The following is a 26396-nucleotide window of genomic DNA, read 5'->3' on the forward strand; positions in this document are numbered from 1 at the left end:
TTGCTGTTGTGTACATTGTTGTTTAGGTGGTCTTTGAAGGAGGCCCTTTTGGCGGATCTGATGAGGTGATGGTGTCTTGGGATGGCGTTCTTGTGGGCTGCGTAGCTGTCCTGTGTCTGTTCGCGGTGCCATTTCTTCTCCAGTTTTCGGCATGTGTGCTTGGAGGCCTGGAGGTCCGGGATGAACCAACTGGCTTTCCTGTTGGTGTGTCTGTTGGAGGGTTTCTTGAGCAGGGGGAGGGTGTTGGCACAGTCGTTGATCCATTGTCTGAGGTTGCGGGCGGCGGTTTCTGGATCGGTGGGGTTGAAGGGTGGACTTTGGGCGAGGGTGGTGTTTAACTGGTCTTTGGTGACTTTGCTCCAGCATCAGCGAGGGATCTGTAGAGTGCGGTGGTGCGTGGTGGGTTTACGGAAGGTGAAGTGGCTGCAGCGATGGTTGGTCCAGGGGAGTTTGGTGGTGTGGCTGAAGCAGACGTGGGAGCTTGCGGAGAAGATGAGGTCAAGCGTGTGGCGGGCAGAGTGGTTGGGTGTTGTGACGAGCTGAGTCCAAGGTTGGCGAGTTTGTCGATCAAGGTGGGGGAGTTGGTGTCGTTGTTGTTTGTGAGGTGGAAGTTCAGGTCCCCGAGGAGAATTAGTCTTTGGAGGCGAGGGCGTGTGTACTGACTAAGTCGGTGATGGCGTCGCTGAACTGTGGCCGTGGTCCGGGGGGTCTGTAGAAGAGGGTTCCAATGAGGGTGGTGTTGGGGTCATTGTGGATCTGGAAGTGCAGGTGTTCGGCGGTGCTGAGGGTGTCGGCGGTGCTGGTCGAGACTCTGAGGGAATTCCTGTGGACGATGGCGATTCCTCCTCCTGTTCCATTGGTGCAGTCTCTGCGGGTGATATTGTAGCCGGCATGGATGGCTATGCGGGGTGCCGAGGAGGGGTTCATTTCAGGTCTCCGTCAGGAAGGTGAGGGGGAGGTGGAGTCGAAAAGTTAGATGGAGTGTTTCCTGGTGGAGCGGGTGTTGAGTAAAATGCATCTGAGGTGGTTGCATCCTTTCTCAGTGGGCGGTTTGGTGGCTCGGAGGCTGGTGAAGCTGCAGCTCCGGCAGGTGAAGGGTCCTTGGGTGCGCTTCGGGGTGGCCAGGAAGCAGGTGTGTGATCGTCCGGTGTTGAGTGCGCGGAGGGTGCTGGCATCGTAGCGGATACAGGTGTCGTGGGGGCCAGGGGTTCTGGAGCTGGGCGCGGTCCAGGCACGGACGGGTGCAGACAGGCTTGCCTTAGGCGCGCCCGCTGCGCACGCCCGCTGCGCGCATCTGCTGCATGACCGTGCAGCGATCGTCATTTGTAGGGGAGGGACGGTAAGCTGGGAGGCAGGAGCAGGGCGGAAGGGGAGGGGCAGCGGCAGCGGCAGAGAAGGGCAACGGTGGGGAAAAAGGGGCTCAGAAGTAATCGGGAGGCAAAGCAGCACGGGCACAGAAAGGTAAAGTAAATGCATCTAGACTATGGCAGACAACAGTGCGCAACAAAAATATTACAAAAATGATCTACGGAGAGAAGCAGCGGGGAACCACTTAGCCAAAGGAACCAGGAACCGGGAGCAGGGAGGCCTTGAACCCTGCAAGGGTGTGCTGGCAGGCTTCCAGGCGAAGCAGGCCACCACGGAGCTGCCGGGGAGAGTGACGTCCTGGGATCGGGATCATTTATGAACTTACACTAACTACTGGCTAATGTGGGAGAAATGATTGATGTTCACTCTATGTTCTTTGTTCCAACAGTGGATCCTCTGTTGGATCCGATCTTACTTGGTTATCCAAGCCAGCTGATATTTCACAAGGTCATTTTTCTTCAAACCTAAAACAGTGCCAATAACCTTGTTTTATAGTAACTGAAATTTTGAGTACGTTTTTTTCCCTGTGAGTTTATGTGGCAATACAGCATTGAATCCTGCATATCACCTATGCCTGTATGTGCAGGCGACAATGTTCTATTCTTGCAGAGTGATGGTTCATGCACACCTTGTCTAAGAGAAGTAAAGTTCCAATCTTGATATTCCAAATTCAACAGCGTAATGTTTGCATTTCAGCTATAGGGCACTGATCCAAGAGCGTCGATAAAGTATATGGCAAGCTCCACCCTAGGGGTGGCGTGACCTCAGTGCTCTGTTTTATATTCAATGACTGGAGTAGTCCAATTTACTCAAAACGTTAGGCAAGTTGATTGCAGAGATTGAATTTATACTATTTCCTAAATTCATCTTTGTACGTATATTTTCACATGGTCTCGAAAATGTACATCTTCAAATGAAGCAGGAATTATATTTCAGCTCATTGATCCTAATGCATTTCGGGCTCATCGGAGCCCTTCATCAGGGGAATATTCAACACCGGTGTCAAATGGGTCATGAACTTCACAAGGTAAACCACGCTGTCAACTTGGGTTGCCTTGTGGCGTTCATGACCCATTTAACACCGGTATTGAATATAGGCCATGTTCTATTGTTAACATTGGGCAGGTTTTTTACAGGGATTGTCGATGGGCGTTATCTGACCTTACATGTGTGTCAAAGTACAGCTGAAAATCAAGAGTGGGTTCAAATTGCATGCATTCTCAACTGGGACTCATGCAGTGCTTAATTTGTAAAAAATAAAAATAAAAAAAAATAATTAAGTGCCAGGACCATTCTCAGGAAGCCACTGCACCCTGCACTACCATTGCCCCTGCCAGCTCTGCCAAAGAAAGTGCCAACACACCTACTAGCCACCAGATTTCTCCAGGCGACCCAAAGTTAGAAGAATCGTGTGGGTGTCACTTATTTTTTATTTTTTAATGTATATTGAATGTTTAAACAACTGTTGCTCTGCCCATTTCAAAAATAGCCGAGCAGCACCACCATATGGCCGACTGTCATACTGTGACTTTGTTGAGAATTAAGAGATGGTGCCAAGCACCAGAAACCACAGGCTCAAATTAAGCACAGGACTTTTAATTGATCCAGCTGCAATGACCGACACCTAAGTAATGAGATACAAGAAATATTGGCTAGCACTAGAATCACAGTGGTGCTGCTCTTACAGCAAAACCATTTAGAGTCATCCAGTTTTTTTTATTTCCAAAAGGCACTCCTAAGATCAGTGTAATTGGTCCGCCCGACCATGTGATCAGATTTCACGCCGCTTTCTGAGCAGCTTTTCACCGCAGAAGTCATTGATTGACTACGCGGGGCAGAACAAGCAGCATTTAGATATGTCCTTGAGTGCACAACCTTTACATACGGGACCCAATAGCAGCGGACCAATTACGCTAGTTTTGTTTGCTGCGCTACGTTTGTCGTCACAACAACAATGACTATAAGGAGGACCCCAAGAGGAGCCCCTCCCCCTGGCATTATTGCATTTTGAAGGTCCTTGGATTTCGGTTACAATTGGTTATTAACTTTCCTTAGTATCACCATTTCTTGTCTCCCCTGTACTGATGAAGCCCAAATGAATGGGCCGGAACACATTGACCCTACATCATGGAGGAGTCCGACAGATTATGATTAATGCATAAAAGTTTGTTTACAAGTTCTTTATACTAAATGGAGGGTTGATGTATCCCCTCGAATGTGTAAGAGACTACCTCTTTCTTTTTCGAATTGCTTTTCTTGAATTACGTTTCTTTTGCATCCGTATGTAAATATAATGGGTAAGAAGGATTGGCTATTTCATATGTATGTATTTTTGTCTTTATGTGTTTTGTGGTACAAAATAGATAAAATACATGTTTTGACAACCATTTTTGGAGTTGGTATTGGATGAATATCAAAAGAAATAAGATTGTGGAGATTTAGGACTCATGGATAGGGACTAGTATTTTTTTCCCCTATAGAACCATTTGTGTATCCGTTCCTCTGCATCTCTGTTAGTTTCTAGAGAATATTCCTTGCCCAGATGCAGTAGGATTATCAGGGCAAACCTCATTTTGTAGAAGATTGATCATAGCCAGAGCAGCGGACAACCCTCTGCTGTCTGTGAACACATGGTAGCAGGTGAATTGTAACTCTGCCACTGATTTGCAAAATAATGTCTGTCACCTCATGGTACTTTGTATCTATGTAATGTAGTAGTAATGCAATGAGCAACTGAATTCAGACGTTGTAGACCTGAGTGATAATATGGGTTTTGAACCATCCTCCTTTACCAGCTAAAATAATACCATATGTTTGATAGCCAGTAGCCGCCATCTTTGTTATGTCTAGGAGTTGACAAAAACATATTTGTTTATGAAATCCACGACTTTTCACAAAATGCAATTGTCTATGTTTGGGATGAAAATCGGATACAAGCGTTTACCTGGGATTCAAAACTCATGCCCCCAGTGCTTAATTTGTAAAAGAAAAAGTGCTGGTGCCCCACTCAGAACCCCACCGCTGCTTCAATTAAATGTCAGTGCGCCGAATAGCAAGACTGGTAATCTTAAATCCAGTTCATGCCTCTTTAATCCACTACCAGATTTAAGCATGGTCCTGCTGTCTCGCTTTGTGACAGTCTTGCCTCCTTTCTCTTCCTCCGTCTTTCCGATTTGTATGTTTTTCTCTCTCTTGCACTCAGTGTCATGAGGGTCAAAATCGCATGAAATGTGTTACACATAAGAACTTGAAAAATTCACAAATTTTGCGAGAATTCGCCAAGGCCTAATTATATCACGAAATGGTATTGTGAAATTGTATGGTGTCATAACCCGAAAACCATAAAGGCTAGTGATATCTAATTATTACCACTGATCACTACTTTAACTGCTCATACATATCTTTAACGCAATACCCCTGCCTGCATATTGCCGTTCATTCAGTGTGATAATTTCTCCTACCCTGTGTTTGGCCCCAGCCTTCCCACCACTTCTGCAATTCAAATGATCTGGACAAAAAAACACGGCCAAACTCACATTTTATTGTCAATAATGTATTGATTTGTATAAACTCTTCCTGAGTCTTCACTCTCAAACTGGGGTGAGTATTGCAAGATACGTGACAGGGATGTCTCATAGAGGTATCATATAAAGAGTGGTGTTATATCAGAAGAGCTGTACTTATGTATCCATGCTGGAATGCATACCATCTCATTAAAATGATTAACCCCTTCGACGCTCATGAGTTACGCCTCTCGTACGCTCATGACGAGCTGAGCTCGTCATGAACCGCGGGTTTTCGCAAAAGTCAGCGCACAGCGGGAAAAAGCGTAGCGCGCATGGTGTTAAAATATTACAACTTCTATGAATGTCACTTGAACTTTCAAAGTTGTCATCGGATTAGGGTTTCGTTGGTGTCTTAGGGGTACTATGAGGTGTCATCTTGTGCTGCAGTGTAAGCAGATCTCTGTGTGATGGTCATTGTGGATGTTCCAAGGTGGGCCTTACAAACACCAGGAAGTACCACACAGGACAACTGCAGTCACCACTCTCTTCTGAGATCGCCCAATGACATGCTAGACCCTGAATGTCTGGGGCTTTGATCCTGTTGATGATGGTCCTGGCAGCATAGTGATTCTACTTGCTCAAGCTAGTCTTGAGCACTAGTTGGCAGTCTGACCACGCCTGGACTAAGGCTGCTATCCTTCTACTGGCAGGTGAGGTATTGCACACTGCAATGTGTTCCATTGTTTTTGATCTTTCTTATGACTTCCCGGTGTTTCTTTAGCAGCAAGTACTTTGGCACACAATACGTTTTGGATTAATGTAACCATTATAGAAATTAACCACTTCAGTGGTTTAACTACTTTTCTTTAAAATTCTCACACCATTTCTTTTTATCTTCTTAATGTACTCTAGGTCACACCTGGCGGATCCTGAAATTGTGCACCCTGGGGCAGTGTGTGCATTAGTGAGACTTCTTCCGAACATGTACAGCGAACAGCACCCTCAGGTAAAATAAAGAATTACAGCTTTTTTATCCTTTGTCACTTCTTAGGATCACACTTCGTTACTTTTTAGGATCACACATTTGATAGACATGCAATAATTGGAAAACACAAAAGGGGCTTTCAAAACTAATTACAGAGAACGTCCATTCGGTTAGAGACCAGGGGCCAGATGTTCAATGGTTTTTAGCACGCGCAAACCGGTCCTAGACCCGTTTGCGCACACTAAAAAGCATGGGCCCATGTACAAACAGTATTTTTCGAGTTGCAAATAAATTACGAATTGCAAAATACTGTTTTGAGACTTGCTACTAGGAAGGGGCGTTCCCTTCATAATAGCGAGCGCAAAGCTATGTACCAATGTTTTGCGACCGCAATTGCGGTTGCAAAACACTTGCATATTGTCACCTACTTCAAGTGGGTGGTAATGCATTCGCAAATGGGAAGGGGTCCCCAAGGGAACCCCTTCACTTTTGCAAATGCATGCAATATTATTTTTAAAGGGCAGGCAGTGGTACCAGGGACTACTGTCTGCCCTTTAAAAAAACGAAACAAAAACGTTTGATTTTTTTTTTTAAATGCATCCCATTTTCATTTAAGGAAAACTGGCTGCATTTAAAAAAAAACTGCTTTATTTAAACACAGTCCCAGACTTGGTGGTCTGCTGAGCCCAGCAGGCCACCATCCCTGGGAGGGCCTGACATTACCAATGGGCTCGCAAATTGCGAGAGGCTCATTGGGAATTGCAAACAGTGTTAAACACACTGTTGTACATGCAAATAGCGCCCCGCAAATTGCGAGTCGCAAATGCGACGCAATTTGTGAGGCGCTATTTGGCAGGTTGTGCATCTGGCCCTTACTCTGGTTCTAGACAGAGGGATGCCTGTGCTCTCTCCTGGAGATGGTTAAAGGCTTCTTAAGTCTAGTATATTAGCACTTGTTTTGTAGATGATAGCCACACAGGAGCCACTGTCATAGGTCTAAATACTAGTCTCACTAGTGAAGGATAATAGAAGTTGGTATTGTATTTCAGACTTGGATGTGCAAAAGACTCACACTGTCTTTGATGTCTAGCCTATGTGTTCTGAATCTAGATAAGAGGGTGGTTGGTTTCTGAACGTTGGCACAGCTGACAGCAGTCAGACTGGACCACTACTGTGGCCCCAACATCTTTTACATGTACTTGTGACCGACAAAGGTGTTATCCTAGTTTCAGGCTAGGGGCACTAAGAATGAATGTGGTCTCTGTTCTTGGGTTCAGATCTCTTGCACTTTATTGCTGTTGCTATGGCTGTTTGCCACCACTAATCAAGGGTCTGTGCAGTGCTTCAAATCATTCTTCAAATCATTCTCTGCAGCTCCTCTGTTCTCCTGGGGCTTGCTGGTCCGTGTCCTCCTAAGGAGCACTCTCAGCAGCAGGTGGCTGACAGTACCAGGTCTGTAGTGTCAAGGAGACACACAGCACAAAGCTTGGGCCTTGTCATCCAAGAGAAACCACAGGTCCATGCAGGTGATCGACCACTTGGCAGGAGTCTTGATATTGCTGGACGTAAACTCCAGATCATATCCAAATCGGAGAAGTTGTTACAGAAGCCCACTGACAATCAGACTAAAAATGTTCAGAGCATTGGTAGTAACCAATCAAGCAAATTGAATCCTAGCATCCAACAGTGAGTGATGAGAGGTTGGCTTGCACCAGATCTACTGTGCATATTCCTGATCCAAGCCAAACATTTGAAAAAGAGCTGCACACAAGGAGTTGCCTTTTTCCTTGCTTGGCAATTTTCAGGTTTTTCTCCATAATCTATTGGAAAAGCTGCCTGAGCTAAAAGGTTTGATGACTTTTCCTAGACTGTGGGACAAGAGTGAGTGAAGTACGGGCGGGCTTAGGGTCCAGGCCATTGATATACAAAAGAGTGATCCTAGATAGTGGGTGAGCCTGAAATGTTTGCCAGTAACTTGAGGAGAACTGGTAGTATTTGTGTGGACAGAGCTTACTGAAGTTTTCTGAATTTTTCAAAGTACTGACTACCGTCTCTCACCAGCACAACTGGTCAGTTTTCCATCTGCAGGACTTTCTGCCAATGAAGGGTAAAACACCTTCAGACTGAAAAAACAGAACGCTGTTTTGTAGGGGAATGGTGCAGGGCCTAGATCTTTGCCTGGGGAGCTAGAGTTACTGGGAGTTGACTGGAGAAGGGCAGGCTCACTGAATGAGGCCGGACAATGGGGTTAAATTTCCAGGGAACAACGTAAGAAGTGGGTGTTGGGCAGGGAACATCCTAGGGGTGTGGCTCTCATGAATGATGATTGCAAACCAGCGTAATTACATCTAGGCCTCTCAAAGTTATACGAATATGATGCTCTTTGTCCATATATCACTTTATTTTGCCCATTTAATACACGTTATATTCTGTATGACATTTAGGAAATATTTTTTGAAACATTCTCTGCAACCATCCAACACTCAGTACTCGGGAATATTAACTGGTCCAACATATACGGCCACATGCATCATTGTAGGATTTTGCAATTCCTAAATTGCGAAAATTAAAGAATCGCATTTTAGGAATTGCAAAATCCTATGCATCAAGAAATCTGAAATGTTTTTACGATTTCTTAATTTTCTGTATTTGCGATTCCTTAATTGCGAATCGCAATTAAGGAATGGCATTACATTGATTCCTATGGGCCTAGAGGCCAATAGGAATCAATGGAAAGGCATTAGCTTTTTGCGAACTTTATTTTGCGAATGACAAGTTGTTGATGCATTTCAAGGGTGCTGAGGGGGGTCTTTTTAGAGCATTTTTGAAAGATTTCGCAAATTAACACGAGGGTCAACCTCGTGTTAATTTGCACCTCCCATTTCCGAATTCGCATTTTAAAAAAAATTCATGCATTGCATTTAAGGAATCGCACAAATGCGATTCCCTAAATGCAATCGCATGTTTAGGAAATGCAAAAAATTGCTTTTTAAAAAAAATTGTTTCATGCATACCAAAAAGAGATTTTGGAATCGCAAACGGCCGAATTTTCCGATTCGCACCGTTTGCGACTCCAAAATCGTTTGATGCATGTGGCCGATAGCCACTTAATACTTGACACAGCACTAAGTTGGGTGATAGCATGATAAATCCAACTCTTTTAACCATTCCCTTTAGCGGAAATATTAAGCGTTCTGCATTCTAATTTACCTGAGTCGACATGGATGTAAGTTATTGTCTTATGGCTTACTCGTTGTTGATGAGAACATTGACTTTATGCTTGTCTCTGACTCTGCACAGCGCTATTATGCCTTTTGGCTACTTTGGTGCTATAGAAATGCAACATACGATTAAAACACATATCCTTCGAAGGGGGTCCATTGTTCATCTTGAATGTCTTCAATTATCCTAGGAGCAAAGGCATATCTGTGTCAAATGCATCATGCGACTTCTTTCTGTAATAACCTCCCCGATCCCTTAAAATCCTCTCTGACATTGAGAGGCCCAGTACATCTGGTGTCTGTCTGGTGTTTTTCCTGAGTAGGGTGCTTGGTATAGCATAACTTTTAATGTAATTCAGGCAGAAACTGGACGGTGATCTGCCATTTTGATGAATTTCATCCCGATGAAAAGAGTCTGATGTAACTGCATTTTAGGGAAAATTTTTAATTATGAAACACCCCCTCCATTAAAATATAATCTTTTGGTGGAAAAGGTAAATGTTAATTTTAAAAGGAAGCAAGACAAAGAAGTAAGAAAGAGGATGGAGGGGGCGTGGACAAGGAAGGGGAGATGGTAAATGTAAAAAAAAAAGAGTAAAATGGGAGAGGTAATAAGGGATAATAAGGGATTAGTAATAACATTGGAGTAAAGTGACAGTAGGTTTAATATGATTGTAAAGTAGGAGTAAAGCATAAGGGGGAGTAAAGGGATTGGAAAAAAGGGAGTGAAATGGGATGGGGAGTTTCACAAGAGACATGGAAGGCAAGGGAGAGGGTTCTTTTTAAAGAAGGAAAAAGTAACAGAAGTGGAAGGGGTGTGTGGATAGGGGTGGGAGGAGAGCTCAAAAGAGAAAAAAAATACAGGCCTTAACTAAAAGAAAGGCTTTCATCAGGTTGGTTTCGATCAGAGTTGCCATCTTTAATTTTTGGGTTACATCTTTCTAAATGTATGTGTCTAAAGAAATTCAGTTCAGGTTCCCTAAAGATGAACTTTTCAGGGTTAAGCGTAGCTAGTGACAGACCAGTGCGAGGCTGTTTCTCAACACTCTTCCCAACCATAAGAATATTGTTTCTGTCGTTGAAGCCCCTTCATATTAGAACTTCTTGGTAGTTTCTTGAAAAATTGCATTGCAGACAAAATATCAGTGTTCAGCCTCTTCTCCTGTACGATCACTAATAGGTAGACAACATTGTTGTAGACTTGATTCACGTAAAGTCTTTGAAGTGATCCAGCTTGTTTGCCTATGCTCCTTCTCATTGATATGTCCCTGGGTGTGTTTCTTTCCTGTTGACTCAGTGCATTGTACAAAGCATGTCTACACAGAAGCAAATGTTACTTGTATTTTTCTCGGGCACCTCCACATTGAGATTATCATAATGGAGGGTCCACTCCATGTTCAATGAAGCCTTAATTAAGGAGACTTGTTGGTTCTTTCTTCCCTTCTGAGTGAATGGGACTAGATACAATAGGAATGTTCTGTATAATAGGACATTGCAAAGATGTTGGATGGCATGAGGTCCCCTGCGCTTCCCCAGTCACTAGTCTAGGGCGGGCGATTTATTTTTCACAAAGTGAGTGATTATCATGTCTACCATCATGGCCTTCAATCCCAAGAGCTGAGCAGTAACACTAAGGAAACAGAACGGTTGTGCCTCAGTCTTAAGCACATATCATGGATCACAAAGGGATACTGATCTGCTCTGTATGATGTCAGAGAATATTCCTAAACTGACACCTGGAGAACGTGAACCTAATAGCCACCGTCAGAGTTAGGGAGAGCCAGGACAAAGTTTATCACCACTTTCTCTGGCAGGGGATGTTACAAGTAGTCCTGGTGAACAATATAAAATTACTAGTATGTCAACCCTCAACTAGTTCCACAGCTGACATTTTCAGTATGTTATTTCTTGACAGCATTCTCACTTGTCGGTGGAGGTGTCATACATCATGTGCTTTGATGCCAACCTTTTTTGTGGTGCCATTGTGTATAGGGGTGTTTTAATCAACATGGAAGGATTCACAGAGAATCAATTTTCGCAGTAGTATATCTCCTTTAAGTCATGTTTTGTTCGGTTTGACATGGTACTTCTACCTATCAGGTTGTCATCAATTTAGCTCTGACCACCTTAGCAAAGTCATTTTATTTTTCACAGTTGCTGTACTTGAGGCTCATGCCTGGCCAGGATTGACAATCCATTGTGATAGCCCATTTTGTCACTTTTCTTGATGTGTTTGGTTTCCACTTGCACTCACATGACCAATGGTGTTCTCTTTTATGCTCTTCCTCATTCGAGGTCTATATTGTATGGGCATCTGATTGGCGTAGTGCATTACATGTTGACGTATATGTATGATATTTTTATACATAAAATTCCCTAGCATCTGGCTTGTCATGTAGAATATGTGAATTTCGTAACTAATGTCAAGTTTTGGATTACATTTCCAATGTATACCATACTTAAGCCTTTATGTTGTATCCATGGAATTTGATAACTAATGGCCTATTTCAGGGTCTGGATTGTGAGAACTATTGCAAACCATCAGGGCTCTTGCCCCACCAAACCTAGGGTTGACCTTCCCATTTATCTGTGGGAGAAGCATTAATTGACTGTTAAAGGGACCCTCCGCCTACTCTGCCATTGGTCATTTAAGGCTTGCAACCGGTTTCTTTAGGACAGACCTCTTCTATGCAGAGTTACCATGCCATGGTCCTCCCAGGCAGGGAAATAGTTAACGGTCCCCACATGCAGGTAAAAAATCCATGAACCTCAGGATAACCGTTTTTGTTTTTTGAGAAATTAATCCCTGTTATGGGGTTTGTGTCTGAAAAAGAATTAAAAATGCAAAGCAAGCCTATAATGCTACTTTCATAAAAGTGCATCAAAGTGATCCCCAGTGAAAGGAAATGGACCTTAAATGTGTCAGAAAATTCTTCACCTGAGGGCAGAGATTCCAAGTGAAAAATAAGACCTTAAGTACCCCTTATCATCCTACACTGGGGTCATTAGCAGGATCCTTGGAATGGACATCCAAAAAGCTGTTTTCTGTGGGCTTTAGGTACTTTTCAAACTTTCTGAGCTATGTCCGTCTGTATGTGATATTTGTATAATGCAAACCTAACCGTAAGGCAGTAGAGTGCTGTACAGGAACAGAGTCAAAAATACAGTTAATCAATGATTCGAGTCTAAGTTGGCTTCTGGGACAGGATGTGGTCTGCTATAACCTCATTATGTAGTGTTCATGAAAGCGGTGCATCTTCAGTTCCTTCCTTAATTGGAATAGGGTTGGGCCAGTACTGATGGATACAGGGATGTTATTTTCGAATTTTGAATAGAGAATGCCTGTTGCTTTGTTATTTTTGGGTGGTTGGGGCGATTTCTTCATCTCCAGTCTCGACGGTGTGCCTGGTTGCGGGTATGCCAAGAGCCACCCGATGTGATGCCAGCCAGATTCACGGTGTGCCAGTCATAATGGTTTGGCAGATGGTGCAGCTGGCTTTGAAGATGGTGCTTGGTGGCAAGGGGAGGCAGGGAGGCTTCATCGGGGTACGGGTGCTGATGGCGAAGAGGTAGCAAGAGAAGAGTGTGACATCTGCATTGGGGATGCAGTCACACTGCCACACCTGAGGCATTATGTGAAGGAGTCCACTATGCTGTAAAACTCATAACAAAGATCATGCTTTAAATCTCTCATTATTTTTCCCTAAGTCATTTTCTGTCATCTCTTGGTTTTTTCTTTCTTAACGTCAGGGGATTCATTTTGAGCATTCTCAGAACCACATTAGCGGCTAGCCGATGAGTGTAAGTCTCAGAGCAGAAACCTGTAAAATCTCATATCCTGTAAATCTACAGGGTGTCACAGGGCATGGACAGATTGGCAAGGCGGGCGGGCAGTCAGAGGGGCCTGTGGCAGTGGAGATGTTGTGGGCCATTTTTTTGATCTGTGGATAAAGCAGCCCCACATGCCTGGGCTGATGTTGTCTAATCAAATGACTGCTGCAGCTTCAGATAAGAGGTCATTTGAGCAAGTCCTGTATTAGTCCCATTAATTGTTATTTGCACAATGACAATTGGGGGGTCGGAGGACGCACTTCATGTGGTACACCTCCTCAATCCCCAACCTCAGATGGTGACAATGAGCCTTTGAAGGAGGTGTGTCTCTTGAGCCTCAAAATTAACAAGCCCTTGGCATGGGGAGGAGGTTTTTGTCCTCCACAGTAGGTCATAACTTGGACAGACAAGCTGCAGGGGCATGCTGACAGGTTCCTCCAATTGAGATTGGGAGTTTCATTCAAATACTGTGCAATGGCATGAGAGAAAAAACACCAAGAACCACAAACGCTTAAAATTACTTTGCAATGCAAAATAAATCTGAATTGAAACTGATATCAGGAAAATATTTTTGCGACAGTATTGCTGTAAAAAAAAATCACCCTCCATCCTGGGATGAAAGGGGAGAGAAAATGGAAAGGAGAGAGAGAGAGAGAGAGTGAGAGAGACAGAGGCAAAAGTAAAAGTAAAAGAGATACAGGTAGAAGGGTGGGGAGAAAACAGAGGAAGAGAGATAAAAGATTGAGTGATGAGAAGGGTTGAATGATAGATTGGTATAGAGAGTGAAGGATGGGAAACTAAAGTGGAGAAATAGGAGATGCCAAATTGAGGAAAAGAGTAGACAGCGAATGATGAAACAAAGCATTGATGAAGAAGAGGATGTCAGACCTTTCTTGGTCAGTGAGAATACAGAACAGGTGGAAAAGTGCCCCATAAACACTTCTTAAGTCTCTTACTATCCAGTAGTCCTTGGCTTGATTTCAGAGTTAGTGGACACCTAGCGGAAGTGCTGAATCCACATCAGAACCCACCTATGGAGTTTCCTTGGAAAAATGGACAGTATGGTCAAGGAAATACCACCCTTCTATTCGCCTCTGGTTTTAACACTTCCTCCAGAAATAGGTGGCTTTTTCATTACCACCCAACTCGAAATCAAGTTAATTGTCTGTCCATTACCTGAGCAAGCAAAAGGTCCCTCCACTTCCCGAATCACTTTTGGAAGAGTGCAGAAATTAAAGTACTCACAAAGACTGCAACGCATTAAATTTCTATGAGGAATGGTGGTCTTCTGTAAAATGCTTAAGCAGATAGCTACTGACTGCAGGAGTCTTGGTGCAACCAGGAGCCTTTAAGAACTGAGAGTGAGCAAGGCTTTGGCTAGCTGAGAGTGAGCATGAACCCCAGGAAGCTGAGGGTGAGCTGCAGGGTCCTATTGCTAAGTGGGTAGTTTAGGGACCAACTGATAGGGAGTGTGAGCCTCGTGTCCTTAAGTTCAAGTTCAAGTTCAGAAATTTATATAGCGCACTACTCACCCAGAGGGTCTCAAGGCGCTTGGGAGAGAGGGGTGCATTTACTTATCGAATATCCAAGTTTTAAGTTGTTTTCTGAAGGAGAGGTGGTTCTGAGTGAGGCGGAGGTGGGTAGGAAGAGAGTTCCAGGTCTTGGCCGCTAGGTAGGAGAAGGATCTGCCTCCCATGGTGGATTTACGGATGCGTGGGATGGCGGCGAGGGCTTGATTGGATGATCGTAGTTGGCGGGTGGGGGTGTAGAAGGATAGTCGTGTGTTGAGGCATTCGGGTCCAAGGTTGTAGAGGGCTTTGTGTGCGTGGGTGAGGAGACGAAACGTTATTCTCTTGTTGACGGGGAGCCAGTGGAGGTCTTTCAGGTGGCCGGAAATGTGAGCTTGACGAGGAATGTCTAGTATGAGTCTGGCTGAAGCATTTTGGATGCGTTGGAATTTTTTCTGTAGTTTGGCTGTGGTTCCGGCGTAAAGGGTGTTTCCGTAATCTAGACGGCTGGTGACCAGGGCGTGGGTGACCGTCTTTCTTGTTTCGGTGGGGATCCAACGGAAGACTTTTTTGAGCATGCGTAGGATGTTGAAGCAGGATGATGAGACGGCGTTGACTTGTCTGGACATCGAGAGAGAGGAGTCCAGGATGAAGCCCAGGTTGCATGCGTGATCCGTAGGTGTGGGTGCTGTTCCCAGGGCAGGTGGCCACCAAGAGTTGTCCCAGGCAGAGGGGGATGAACCTAAGATGAGGACTTCCGTTTTGTCCGAGTTTAGTTTTAAACAGCTGTTCTTCATCCACTCGGCTACATCTTTCATTCCTTCGTGTAGGTTGGTTTTGGCGGTGGTTGGGTCTTTGGTGAGAGAAAGGATCAGCTGGGTGTCGTCTGCGTAGGAGATGATGTTGAGGTTGTGTTGACGCGCGATGGATGCGAGGGGACTCATGTATACGTTGAAGAGGGTGGGACTGAGTGAAGATCCTTGTGGTACGCCGCAGATGACTTTGGTGGCCTCTGATTTGAAGGGGGGGAGGTGGACTCTTTGTGTTCTTCCGGCGAGGAACAAGATGATCCAGTCTAATGCTTTTCCTTGTATTCCGACGTTGTTGAGGCGTTGTATGAGGGTGCTGTGACAGACTGTGTCGAAGGCTGTGGAGAGGTCAAGTAGGATGAGGGCAACTGTTTCTCCATTGTCCAGTAGTGTTCGAATGTCGTCTGTTGCTGTGATGAGGGCTGTTTCGGTGCTGTGTTTGGCTCGGAAGCCGGATTGTGAGGGGTCGAGGGATTTGTTGGATTCAAGGAAGGCGGCGAGTTGACTGTTGACGTCTTTCTCTATGACTTTGGCGGGGAATGGCAGGAGCGAGATGGGGCGATAGTTCTTAAGTTCAATGGGGTCAGCTGTGGGTTTCTTCAGAAGGGCGCTGAGTTCGGCATGTTTCCAGCTATTCGGGAAGGTGGCGGAGTTGAGGGAGCAGTTGATGACATCGCGGCGATGGGGTGCGATGATAGAGTTTGCTTTGTTCAAAATGTGGTGGGGGCAAGGGTCGGTAGGCGATCCTGAGTGGATGGAGTTCATCAGGCGGATGGTGTCTTCGGTGGTGATTGGGTTCCAGGCGTAGAGGTTATTACAGTGCGGTTTTGGTTCGGGGGTGGGTGAGGAGGGCTGGTCTTCGGATTGGTTTTTGAAGCTGTTATGTATGTCGGCGATTTTGTTGTGGAAGAATGAGGAGAGAGAGTCGCAGAGGTCTTGGGAGGGGGTGATGTCGTTGGAGCCGGCGGTGGGGTTGGTAAATTCTTTGACGATGTTGAATAGTTCCTTGCTGTTTTGGGCGTTGTTGTCGAGTCGATTCTTGAATGCTGATTTCTTGGTGGATCGAATGAGTTGGTGGTGTTTGCGGGTGGCGTTCTTAAAGGAGGCCAGGTTGTCAGAGGTTGGGTTCTTTCTCCAGGCTTTCTCGAGGGTACGACAGAGCTTCTTGGATTTCGTAAGGTCGTCGTTGAACCAGGGGGCTTGCAGATTTGCAGAACCCATGGGTCTTTGAGGTGAGCAGAAGCCTACAGACTCTGGGGACATGCTGGTTAGAAGTGACTGAGAATCCCTAAAGATGACTAGGAGTTTTAGATCCGGACGGGATCCAGAGATCCAAAAATGAGCAGGGCTTGGGGATCTAAGCGAGAGCAATGCGTTCAGGGACCTGACAGTGAGAGCTTTATTGACCTGAAGGTATGTGTCAGAAGACATGGGTGATCTGTAGTGGAATAATGGTGTCTCCAGTCTTGGATGATGTTACTGGCCTTTGAAACTTTAAAAAGCATCATTTACAACAAATTTCTCCCCAAAATAAGCCTTTAATACTAACCGCACATTGAATCATGAAAGGTTGCGATCCGTGAACGTGGGCCACTTTATTTGGGTTCCTGGGCCAATTCTCATCCCAGTCCAACTCGGCACAGGGCATGTAGCTGCTGGTGAAAGGAAATCATGCTGTAGGGCGGAAATGTCAGTGTCCAATCAGTGCAGTGGGGTACTCGGCTTGTCAGGGTGGACACGCAGTGGCTCACAGGCTAGCGTAGCTCCAAGTAACCTTCACATTTCTTTACATGCACCAAGACCCAGTCACACTGACTATCCCACTGTTCCTGTGTTGTTCTCTATTCTATAATCAGGGCCACTGGAATTATGCGATTGTGCAGCATTTTCGCCGAAATATAGGTTTGCCGCATTTGCCACAAAATCCATAATCTGCCAAATAATTTGCAGATTTTATGGGGGAAATTTTTTTTTTGTTTCTGGCTCAAACGGTTACAATAAAAGTTACAAATAATGCAGAGTCACGTATTGCCTCGCAGTGGAAGGCCCTTTATAAAGCTGCACTGGCCACTTTTCTGTTGCTTATTGCTGTATCTGGGTGTTAAACTGGTACTAATTAGGTTCAAGCAATTCCCATACAGTGTTACCAAGTTTAAAAATGATGTAATAATGAAGTAATACTAGTACAAAGTGTCGCATTATGCTGCATATTTTGCCTTTCCATATCGCATAATTGACCCAACACTGCCGCATAATTTGGCCCTCTTCTGCCACATAGTTCCATGGCCCTGTCTATAATGTTTTTTACATTGACTGGCTCAGATTTCATTGGTGGAGTCACTCCTTCAGAATGTTACATATACCCCTTTCCTCGGTTGAGTGACTTGCCCCCCACTGACCGTGGTGCCGTGACCAGGGAAGAGGAGGCCTTTTGACGAGATGTGCGAATGGCATTCTTGCTAGAGTGGAAGCTCCTCTTCGAAGTGTTTTGGAACAAGCAAGCAGGCAAGAAATTGAATTTTGTATGAAATTTATTTTGGATGAAAATGAAAGATACAAGAATATATATATATATATATTTTAAAAACTAAAAAACTTTCTTTGATTAACATAATGAAATCAGTTAGGTCTCTGAGTGATCTTAATTGTTTTCTGTATGGCGGTTGAGATACAGTTTTGGGGGCAATGGCATATTTGTGGTCATGGCAATAGGCAAATAGTTCACTGCAGGCTTTAGTCAAATGCAGACAATCACAACTGTCTTTTATGGGAAGAGCTATAGAGTGGTGATTGGTTGGAGTGATTGATTTGCTGCTCGAAAACACCTGTCTAGCGAACAATTACTTTTTCAAATGTTAATTGTAGATGCTGCTCTGCAATGTGATTTTTTTCAAGTGTTGCTTCTATGACTCAAACAAGCCTCTGGTATCTGAAAATTCTGGCATACCTACACGTGTAACGGACACACTATATATTACACACTAAGCACTTTCTGAACTCTATACCATCTGCACTAGAGTATGCATTATGATGTTGAAAACATTATAATTGAATGTGTGTATCTGTTCTCTCTATTCAGTTTTTGTGATAATACCACATCCCACTGTGCTTAATTCGACTTGGGTGGGTAGATCTGTGTATCAAATTTGTACCTACAAGACCATTGTTCGGGCTATTAGCATAAAAAAGAGGTGCCATGTCTCTTCTCTTTGACAAAACTGGCAAGTTAAAACCCTGCTCCTTTTTTTTATGCTTATTCATTACATTTGAACTGAAACCATCGTCCACTTTGAAATCCATAAATCATTAGATGTACCATTTCCCTTATGAGATCAATTTTCCAGCCTAAGCCTTATTTATCGTAATATCAGGGATATTACCCATTGATACTGACTAGTGACTTGCCCCCAATCTCCTTCACTTTGTACTTATAACCGTGTCAGTAACATGTCCAATTATCTATATTTCCAGTGTAATAGGAAAATGTAAATCAATGTTGTTCTTATAAGCTTAGCTTGGATTTTTCACTATATGGCATCATCAAGTATGTTCAAACTGTTGGAGGCATATTTGAAGCACAAGACGCAGTTTTTACTCTTTTCACCAGGCTAAATTCAGCTTTTTAAGTCGAGCCTACCAGACAGCACAGCTAGGTCACTTCTTACCACTGGTTGGCTTTATTGTCTCTCATTTGCTTTCTTCTTGTTCAGTGGCTATTGTCATCCCAGCTGTTTTGTCCCTCCCATGGAGGATGTAGAGAAAAGAGGAGGTCACTATGCCGATAGGTGGAGCTTGGATAACTGATTCCTATGGTATTTCCTGAAATATAGTGTAGGAAAGTGCCCCTTTTTAGGTCGAGCATTCGAGACCTCTTGTATATACTTTAGTATATACTTATATGTGTATGTACTTTGTGGGCTCTGGAGATCAGCCCTAGGACTTGTCTGCTTCCGCTTAGGGACTTTTTTTCTGTTCAACTGCCTCTATTTAACTGTCTTGATAGAAAACGACCAGCAGCGGTAAGTAAAATACCAGAATTGCTTTCTGCTGAGAGTCTTTCTTTTTTTTTTTTTACTTTTCAAGCAACTGCCTCTATTTAACTTTCTTGATAGAAAACGACCACCAAAGGTCAGTAAAATACCAGAACCACTTTAGCATTTTCTAGATTTAGTCCATAGAAATTGTTTTCCACTAAAACCCGTAGACAATAAAAAAAAGTTAAAATCTTGTATTTTCAGTGATATGACAAACGACTATACCATTTCCCGCTAAAAGGCAGTATTTCTCTCCATGTGTTCCCATACCTGACATTGCAAAGAGAACAGGAGTATTACCCATAAACCAATCGGGATTAGGGTGCTAGGTATAAAGGTAAAACAATATCCCAAAAGGTATAAATGTAAGGACAATTTACATATTATGCAATCAACATTACATGAAGTGGAAAAAGGAGACACCTATTCAAATAGTTTTAGAAGAAAACATTTTTAGTTATGATATTTAAGCAAAAGATTTTTAAGGGTACACATAGTTATATACAGCACATGATCCAAAATTTAGACTGACAACCAAAGGAAAAACTTGGTGCACTATATATACAAGTGAGGTGTGGCGACTCAAGTGAAGGCGTGAGCAGCGACGGACGGCGCAAAGTGAGCAAGGTGAAATATTTACAGTGAGTAGCTCAACAGTGACAGGAAATAAGTGACAATCTAATATACAGTTTGTAATCTCAAATTTCAATTAGAGTCACAGTAGTATGCGCCTATAATTTACGCTGGGAGGTCGACGACGTTTCGGTCTTTAACCAATGCGGACCATCTTCAGGACAGGGTTGTCTCGCTAAAAGTGGTGTGGGGTGAAAAATAATGGATATGAACACCCAGGTATTCACTGCCAATTGTGTAGAGAGGAGGCCGAGAGGGGTGGGATCTAGTAGGTGACTGGCCGGGGAGGGCGTGGAAAGAAATTAGTAGGGTGGTAGGGACGGGGTGGTTATGGAAGGGAGGGGGGGGGGGTAAGGGGGGGTTTGGGGCAAAAAAACGGGGGAAGGGGAGGGGGGAACGGGATAAGGAAGATAATTGCGTACAGAACCAAGGGGCGACAAGAGTTAGCTGAGTAGTTGTGTATCCTCACATCATGTAAACTGTAGGACCACCTGTAGGGAAGGTGCGGACGAGGGAACAGGAATATATGTCTGGGATATCATAAACGCTTAATCAGATGGAGACAAATATCTGGGGTGGGGAAAAGGGGATAATGGACAAGACCCCTATTGGTCTCACCTGAAGGCGACGAAGTCACAGCCAAGATCAGGGAGATCCGGCAGATTGCATGTGGACGCCCAAGGGCTGTAATTCAAGGAGAAACGGATGAGTTTATCAGCCCACAGTTATGCAGTATCCCGCTAAATCTAAGTGTTGCAAGATATATACCTGGATTAATTGTCCGATGGGTAGGGGCGTCGAGGGAGATTCAATCGGTCATATGCTGTCTGTGGTCAACGACCTGTAAGGGTTGCGGTAAAATGAAGGTTCAGTGTGGGGATAGCTGGGCATCCAAGGGGAAAGGAAACGGTATTGTAAATAATCAATACCTGAATATTTGGTTCCACTCGGCATCTCGTGGTATCCCTGGCCAATTTGCAATGTTCCACAATAGGGGACCTAGAATCAAGAAGGAGTCATAAGGGCCATAATATTATATAAATAACAAAGAGTGGTAGAGTTGTCCCTGTCCTGGATTACCTGTTAATTATTGAAGGTTCCCAAAAGCGAACCGCCGTGAAGAAATCACAAAGGGGAATGGTAATGGTGGCCAGGTACCTGAAATTAAAGGAGACATTAGGGGCCATTCTAACCAGATGGACAGCGGTAAAGGGACACTATGCATACTCCTGTCGTACCTCTATAATCGTAAGAGACGCGGGCATGTCATGCAGTTTGGTGCTTACTTTCCCTCCATGTTTAAGAACCCAGGCTAATGTGCTGCTTAGCGAAATACATATAAGGTCCCAAAGGCGAGACCGATGGCATTGCAAATGCTTGTTTACATGGTCATCCCAACGTTTTGCATGGAATCTGATGCAAGTTTGACAGAAGTGCACCAGGTTCCTGCTAACCAGATCCCCAATGCCTTATCTCTTTCCCTCAAACTGTACAATTTCCCCCCCAACTGGCAATACCTTTAGTGCCCCTGTGTGTCCCTAGTAAATGGTACCACTGATAACTAGAGCAGAGAGGCTAAAGAGGGTCCTAAAGGGGTGCAGCATGCATTGTGCCACCCTAAGGGACCCTTTACCACCATCATGCAAACTGCCATTACAGGCTGCATCCCATGCCGCAGGGAAAAGCAAATACACACCATGGCACACCCCTGTGTACCATTCCTGCAGACACTGCATGCAGTATAGGTAAGTCACCCCTACCTCAGGCCTTGCAGCCCTATACTACATCCCAAACCTCATTTTACTACTATGATCTCTAGAATACTCCTTCAAGACCCTGCCCTCCTCTATCCCTCCTTGGATCACCCCATACCTCATTTTAAACCCTTCGCTGCGGCGGCTATTCCGCCGCAGCGCTAAGGGGGAGGCGGGGCCGGGCGGCCGTCCCGTGCTCGTGACGGAACCGCTCCGTCACGGCCCTCGGGTGAGCTGTGCTTGTGATGGAACGCTTCCGTCACGGACCCGCCCACCCATTAGAACAACAGCGCAGGTGCGGAATTCGCGCCGCACAGGCGTGGCGAGCGGACTGTGACGGAACCATTCCGTCACCAGCACAGCTCACCCGAGGCTCGTGACGGAACGGTTCCATCACGAGCATGGGAGGGGTTAATACTGCGATCTCCCAAACAACCCATCTAAATTCTTCCCTCGCCTATCCCTCCTTTGACTCATCCCAAAACTCATCTTACGACCATGATCTCCCAATAAACACTTTCTAGACTCTTCCCTCTTCTATATCCCCATTATCCTTTTCAACCAACTAACATATTCACATGTCCACTGGTCAAATCAACTCAAAATCACTATTCTAATCCAACTCTAGACCTTTTTTAGTTTGGATTAGCTCGCTACTCACCAAAAATTGCTTGACGCCTTGTCACGGGTAGTAAGCGCTATATAAATACAATACAATTTAGTGATGAATGAATATGGTAATTGCATGTGCCAGAGCAGGTCGAGCTCTGAGAAGGGAGATGGCATTGCTGAGTGCGCTATGGCTGTTGCAAGAGTTAAGAGGGTGCAGGGGCCATTGCTCAGCACGCCAGGGCCGCTGCGCGAGCTCCGCTAATGGGAAGAGCACGTCACCTCCCGGGCCACAATAAATGCACTTCCTGCAGGTGAGACCCTGCCAGACTTTCAGTGCTATGCGCACTGAGATGGTAGACTTGTTGTTCTCTCCAGACATTAAACGTGTGAGATGTAAATAGAAAGAAATCTAAAAAGCCCTGAAAAGTGAAGGGGCAAAAGCTTGTTTTCCCACATATTGATTAAATGTCAGCTGCATCCGTCCACACCCCCACAGCGCCCAGCCTTGTCTGCTCCTTTCCTGACCCAGACAGGCAGAGATTCTTGTGCAAGTTTTTTGCTCTTAATTCAGATTGTAAAATTCCTCTCGACCCTACCATTTGGAGGGCACTATGTTTGAGCAGTGCTAATAGAATACGTTTATTGGGTGTGGGAGCTTTAAGTTGCAAGGGGTATTTTCGTGGGCTCTTTCCTTACAAGTCACCTGTAAGTGAGGGCCCTAGTCTCTTTTTTAAGAATAGTTCTGGTATATTAGTTATTGAGTGTGATTCCTGTGTCTGATTTTACCTGTATTCAGAGTCCTCTACCACTTCCTGGAGTGAGCCCTGACTGCTGGCTGTCACTAACCTTGGTGAGTCAAGTGTACAAACGTTCTTGTCCAATTGAAATCAGATAGTATCTCAGGACCGGGCACATCAATGGCCAGTAACAGTATCCACCACAGGTACTGCCCAGTAGCCACCTGTCTTTATTCCCTTATGTGTAAACATTTAGGGCCAGATGTAGGTAGCCAAATACCGCTCGGTAACGGCCGATTTCGGCCGTTACCGACCGGTACCGACCGGTATTTGGCTTTTGACATGTAGGTGGCTCGGAATTTACAGAGTCGGTATATTTACCGATTCGGTAAATTTACCACTTCAGTATTTTTCCGACTCTGTAAATATACTGATTCTGTTAATCCATATGTAGGTGGCACAGTTTGCAGTGCCACAGGCCCTTAGGATTTCTTATTTTACCACCCAATCCTATTGGGTGGTAAAATACCGAATTCCAGTGTACATGCACATCTGTGCATGTACACCTATGCCATGTGACACACAGACATGCCTTTAAGGCATGTATGTGTGCCACCTGGCACACAAGCCTGCTTTGGGTGCTACAGGGTGTCAAAGTGACACCCCGTTCCCCCTGCCAGGATTCGGTATTTACCAATTCGGTAAATACCGAATCGGTATTTGCCATTGATTCCTATGGGCTTCAAGGCCCATAGGATTCAATGGCAAATACCGATTCGGTATTTACCGAATCGGTAAATACCGAATCTTACAGAATCGGTAATTGTAAAATAAAAATTACCTACATCTGCCTATTTCCAATTTACCTACTCTTAAATACCGAATCGGTATGATTCGGTATTTAAGAGTGGGTAAATCGGAATTACCTACATCTGGCCCCTAGGGCTTTAAGAACTGGGTTACGTCAGGTGCTGAAACATGTCAATGCCATTAACAAGACAGGCAATTGATTGGGAAAGACAAATTTCGTCACCGTAGCACTAGATTTGGTTCAGTTAAGTATGATTTGACTGTGGAACTAGAACATTTTTACATATATCACTTTACTAAAATATGATAGAAAAAACACTTTAACAAAAAGCTGGAAAGGGCACCCAACTGAGTCTCGTTACCGTGGAGAGGACAGTTCCTTGGTCTTGCAATGAGAGACGATCCCATCTAGTTGAGGTCTACGGTGCAGGATGAGAATTATGGAACCAAAAGGCTTATTTTATTTTATTTCTGCCTCTGCATGTGACCAAACTGTGTGCTCTTGGGCACATTTTTTTTTAACATGCTATAGGGAATACTTAGAATTAGGTTAAAAACAGTTGAAACGCAACATTAGCTAATACTTAGAGTTGGTCCTTGTTTAATACATGGGATCTATAGGCAGTTTGTTCTTGTCTTTGCAGTTTTATATCGTGCTAAATCGACCCGAAGCTGAGGTGTTGCAGTGCTTTACATGAGCACCAGTTACATTACATATTAATTTTTGGTAGGTGCAGGGAGATTACATGATTTGCCCAGAATCACAGGATGTTGAGCTCCAAAGTCGATAGTTTTATCTTTTGGGTGAAAGTCAGCCAAACCTTTTCATTTCACGTGTGCTGTTCTTATTGCACAATTCATTGAATGGTTAGATCAACAAAGTAAGATTTGGTCTCAAAAAGCATGCATTGCCATAGGGATCTCTAGCATTAAGGGAAGTACTTTTTGTGTGGACATGCTCCTTATGCAAGGGCATAATGCCATTACCCACAGCAAAATTAGCCAATGGTTAAATTGGATTTGATCAATTGCTCCATGCTGTATGCTGTGGTGAGAAGAAGAGGGAAACATGTGAATGATACAACAACAGGCCAATGAATGAGAAGAGTTAGGGTAAATATATTATTTATAATATAGCTTTTGTAAAATCAAAAGGTCTTGGCTAATGCCAGGACCTAACAAATGGGATGGCTTGCTAACATAGGTGAGGCCCATCCTTGTGTCTATAGGGGAGGAGTGGGAGTAGGATTACAGAACAGGACCACTAAAACAAAGTCTCTGTCGCGTACGCAGGAGGCACCTTACAGAACAAGCATTGAAAATGCAATAGGTCTCGCAATAGAAGAGTTTGACCTTTTTCGTTTTGCAAATGGATGAGTGGCGTTGCGTGGATGAGTGGCGTTGCGTGGATGAGTGGCGTTGCGTGGATGAGTGGCGTTGCGTGGATGAGTGGCGTTGCGTGGATGAGTGGCGTGTGTGAGTGGCGTTGCGTGTGTGAGTGGCGTTGCGTGTGTGAGTGCCGTTGCGTGTGTGAGTGGCGTTGCGTGTGTGAGTGGCGTTGCGTGTGTGAGTGGCGTTGCGTCGATGAGTGGCGTTGCGTCGATGAGTGGCGTTGCGTGTGTGAGTGGCGTTGCGTGTGTGAGTGGCGTTGCTTGTGTGAGTGGCGTTGCGTGTGTGAGTGGCGTTGCGTGTGTGAGTGGCGTTGCGTGTGTGAGTGGCGTTGCGTGTGTGAGTGGGGTTGCGTGGATGAGTTGCGTGTGTGAGTGGCGTTGCGTGTATGAGTGGCGTTGCGTGTGTGAGTGGCATTGGGTGTGTGACTGTGCTGCCTGTGGCGAGTGCAAACTACAATCAATTGGCACAGATTAAAATAATATTTTTAAAACATGAGTTTATTATGCCAGTTTCAAAACAACTAGTAGTTTCACTTAACCTGCATTAACAGTAGCACTTGGAATATAGGTATTTAAACTCTTTGATGTCGCACATACGGCATTGAGTTGGGAGATCAACAGCTGAGCTGTACATTTTCAGTTTTGCGTGTAATTGTGTTATATCTAGGGAGACGGACGGACGTGAAAGTGATCGGGGGAGGAGGGGGGTGGGGAGCACGTGAGTGGTGTATGTATGTGCCTAAGCGAGGTGCTTGGGAGAGCGAGGCTGTCCAGGAGGGAGGGGGAAAAGGGAGGGGTTATGGCAAGCAGGGGGCCTGATTATGGCCACAGCTTGAAGTCTTTGAAGTCTCCGCATGCTGGCAAATGGTGATGAGGCAGAGAGTCTTTGATTCAGAGTTGTACTTCTGGATTGCTTTACTTAGGGAGGAGCCAGACAAGCATGAGGGCCTTTGAAAGTCGGTAGTATAGACGGTATGTGAATGGCGACTTTGGGTGATGTTATCATACATGGTTCATGGCCCTGCACTGCAGAGCCGGCATAGCGGAAACGCTTTATTATTTACTGTCAACGAGAACTGAAGGCGAGGGTGCTAGGCAAAATGCAAATATGGCGGGCGAGACAGTGCAGTGGCCCGAAGATGGGGGGTTGGGTAGTGTGGGGTAAACAAGAGCCACCCAGCAGCACGTGAGCGGGAG

At 44.7% G+C, this 26396-nt stretch overlaps 1 protein-coding gene across 2 annotated transcripts in view; it reads left to right on the forward strand.

Moving 5' to 3' along the window:
* Positions 1-26396, forward strand: part of WDFY4 (WDFY family member 4) — a 1018342-nt gene that overhangs the window by 311701 nt on the left and 680245 nt on the right. For both annotated transcript variants that reach the window (XM_078642707.1, XM_078642708.1), the window contains one exon: positions 5787-5880. In XM_078642707.1, the coding sequence (XP_078498833.1) occupies positions 5787-5880 (94 nt within the window). The remainder of the gene's footprint in view (positions 1-5786; positions 5881-26396) is intronic.

The sequence above is a fragment of the Lissotriton helveticus genome, chromosome 5_1 (assembly GCF_964261635.1).
Source record: "Lissotriton helveticus chromosome 5_1, aLisHel1.1, whole genome shotgun sequence".
In the NCBI taxonomy this organism is placed as follows: Eukaryota; Metazoa; Chordata; class Amphibia; order Caudata; family Salamandridae; genus Lissotriton; species Lissotriton helveticus.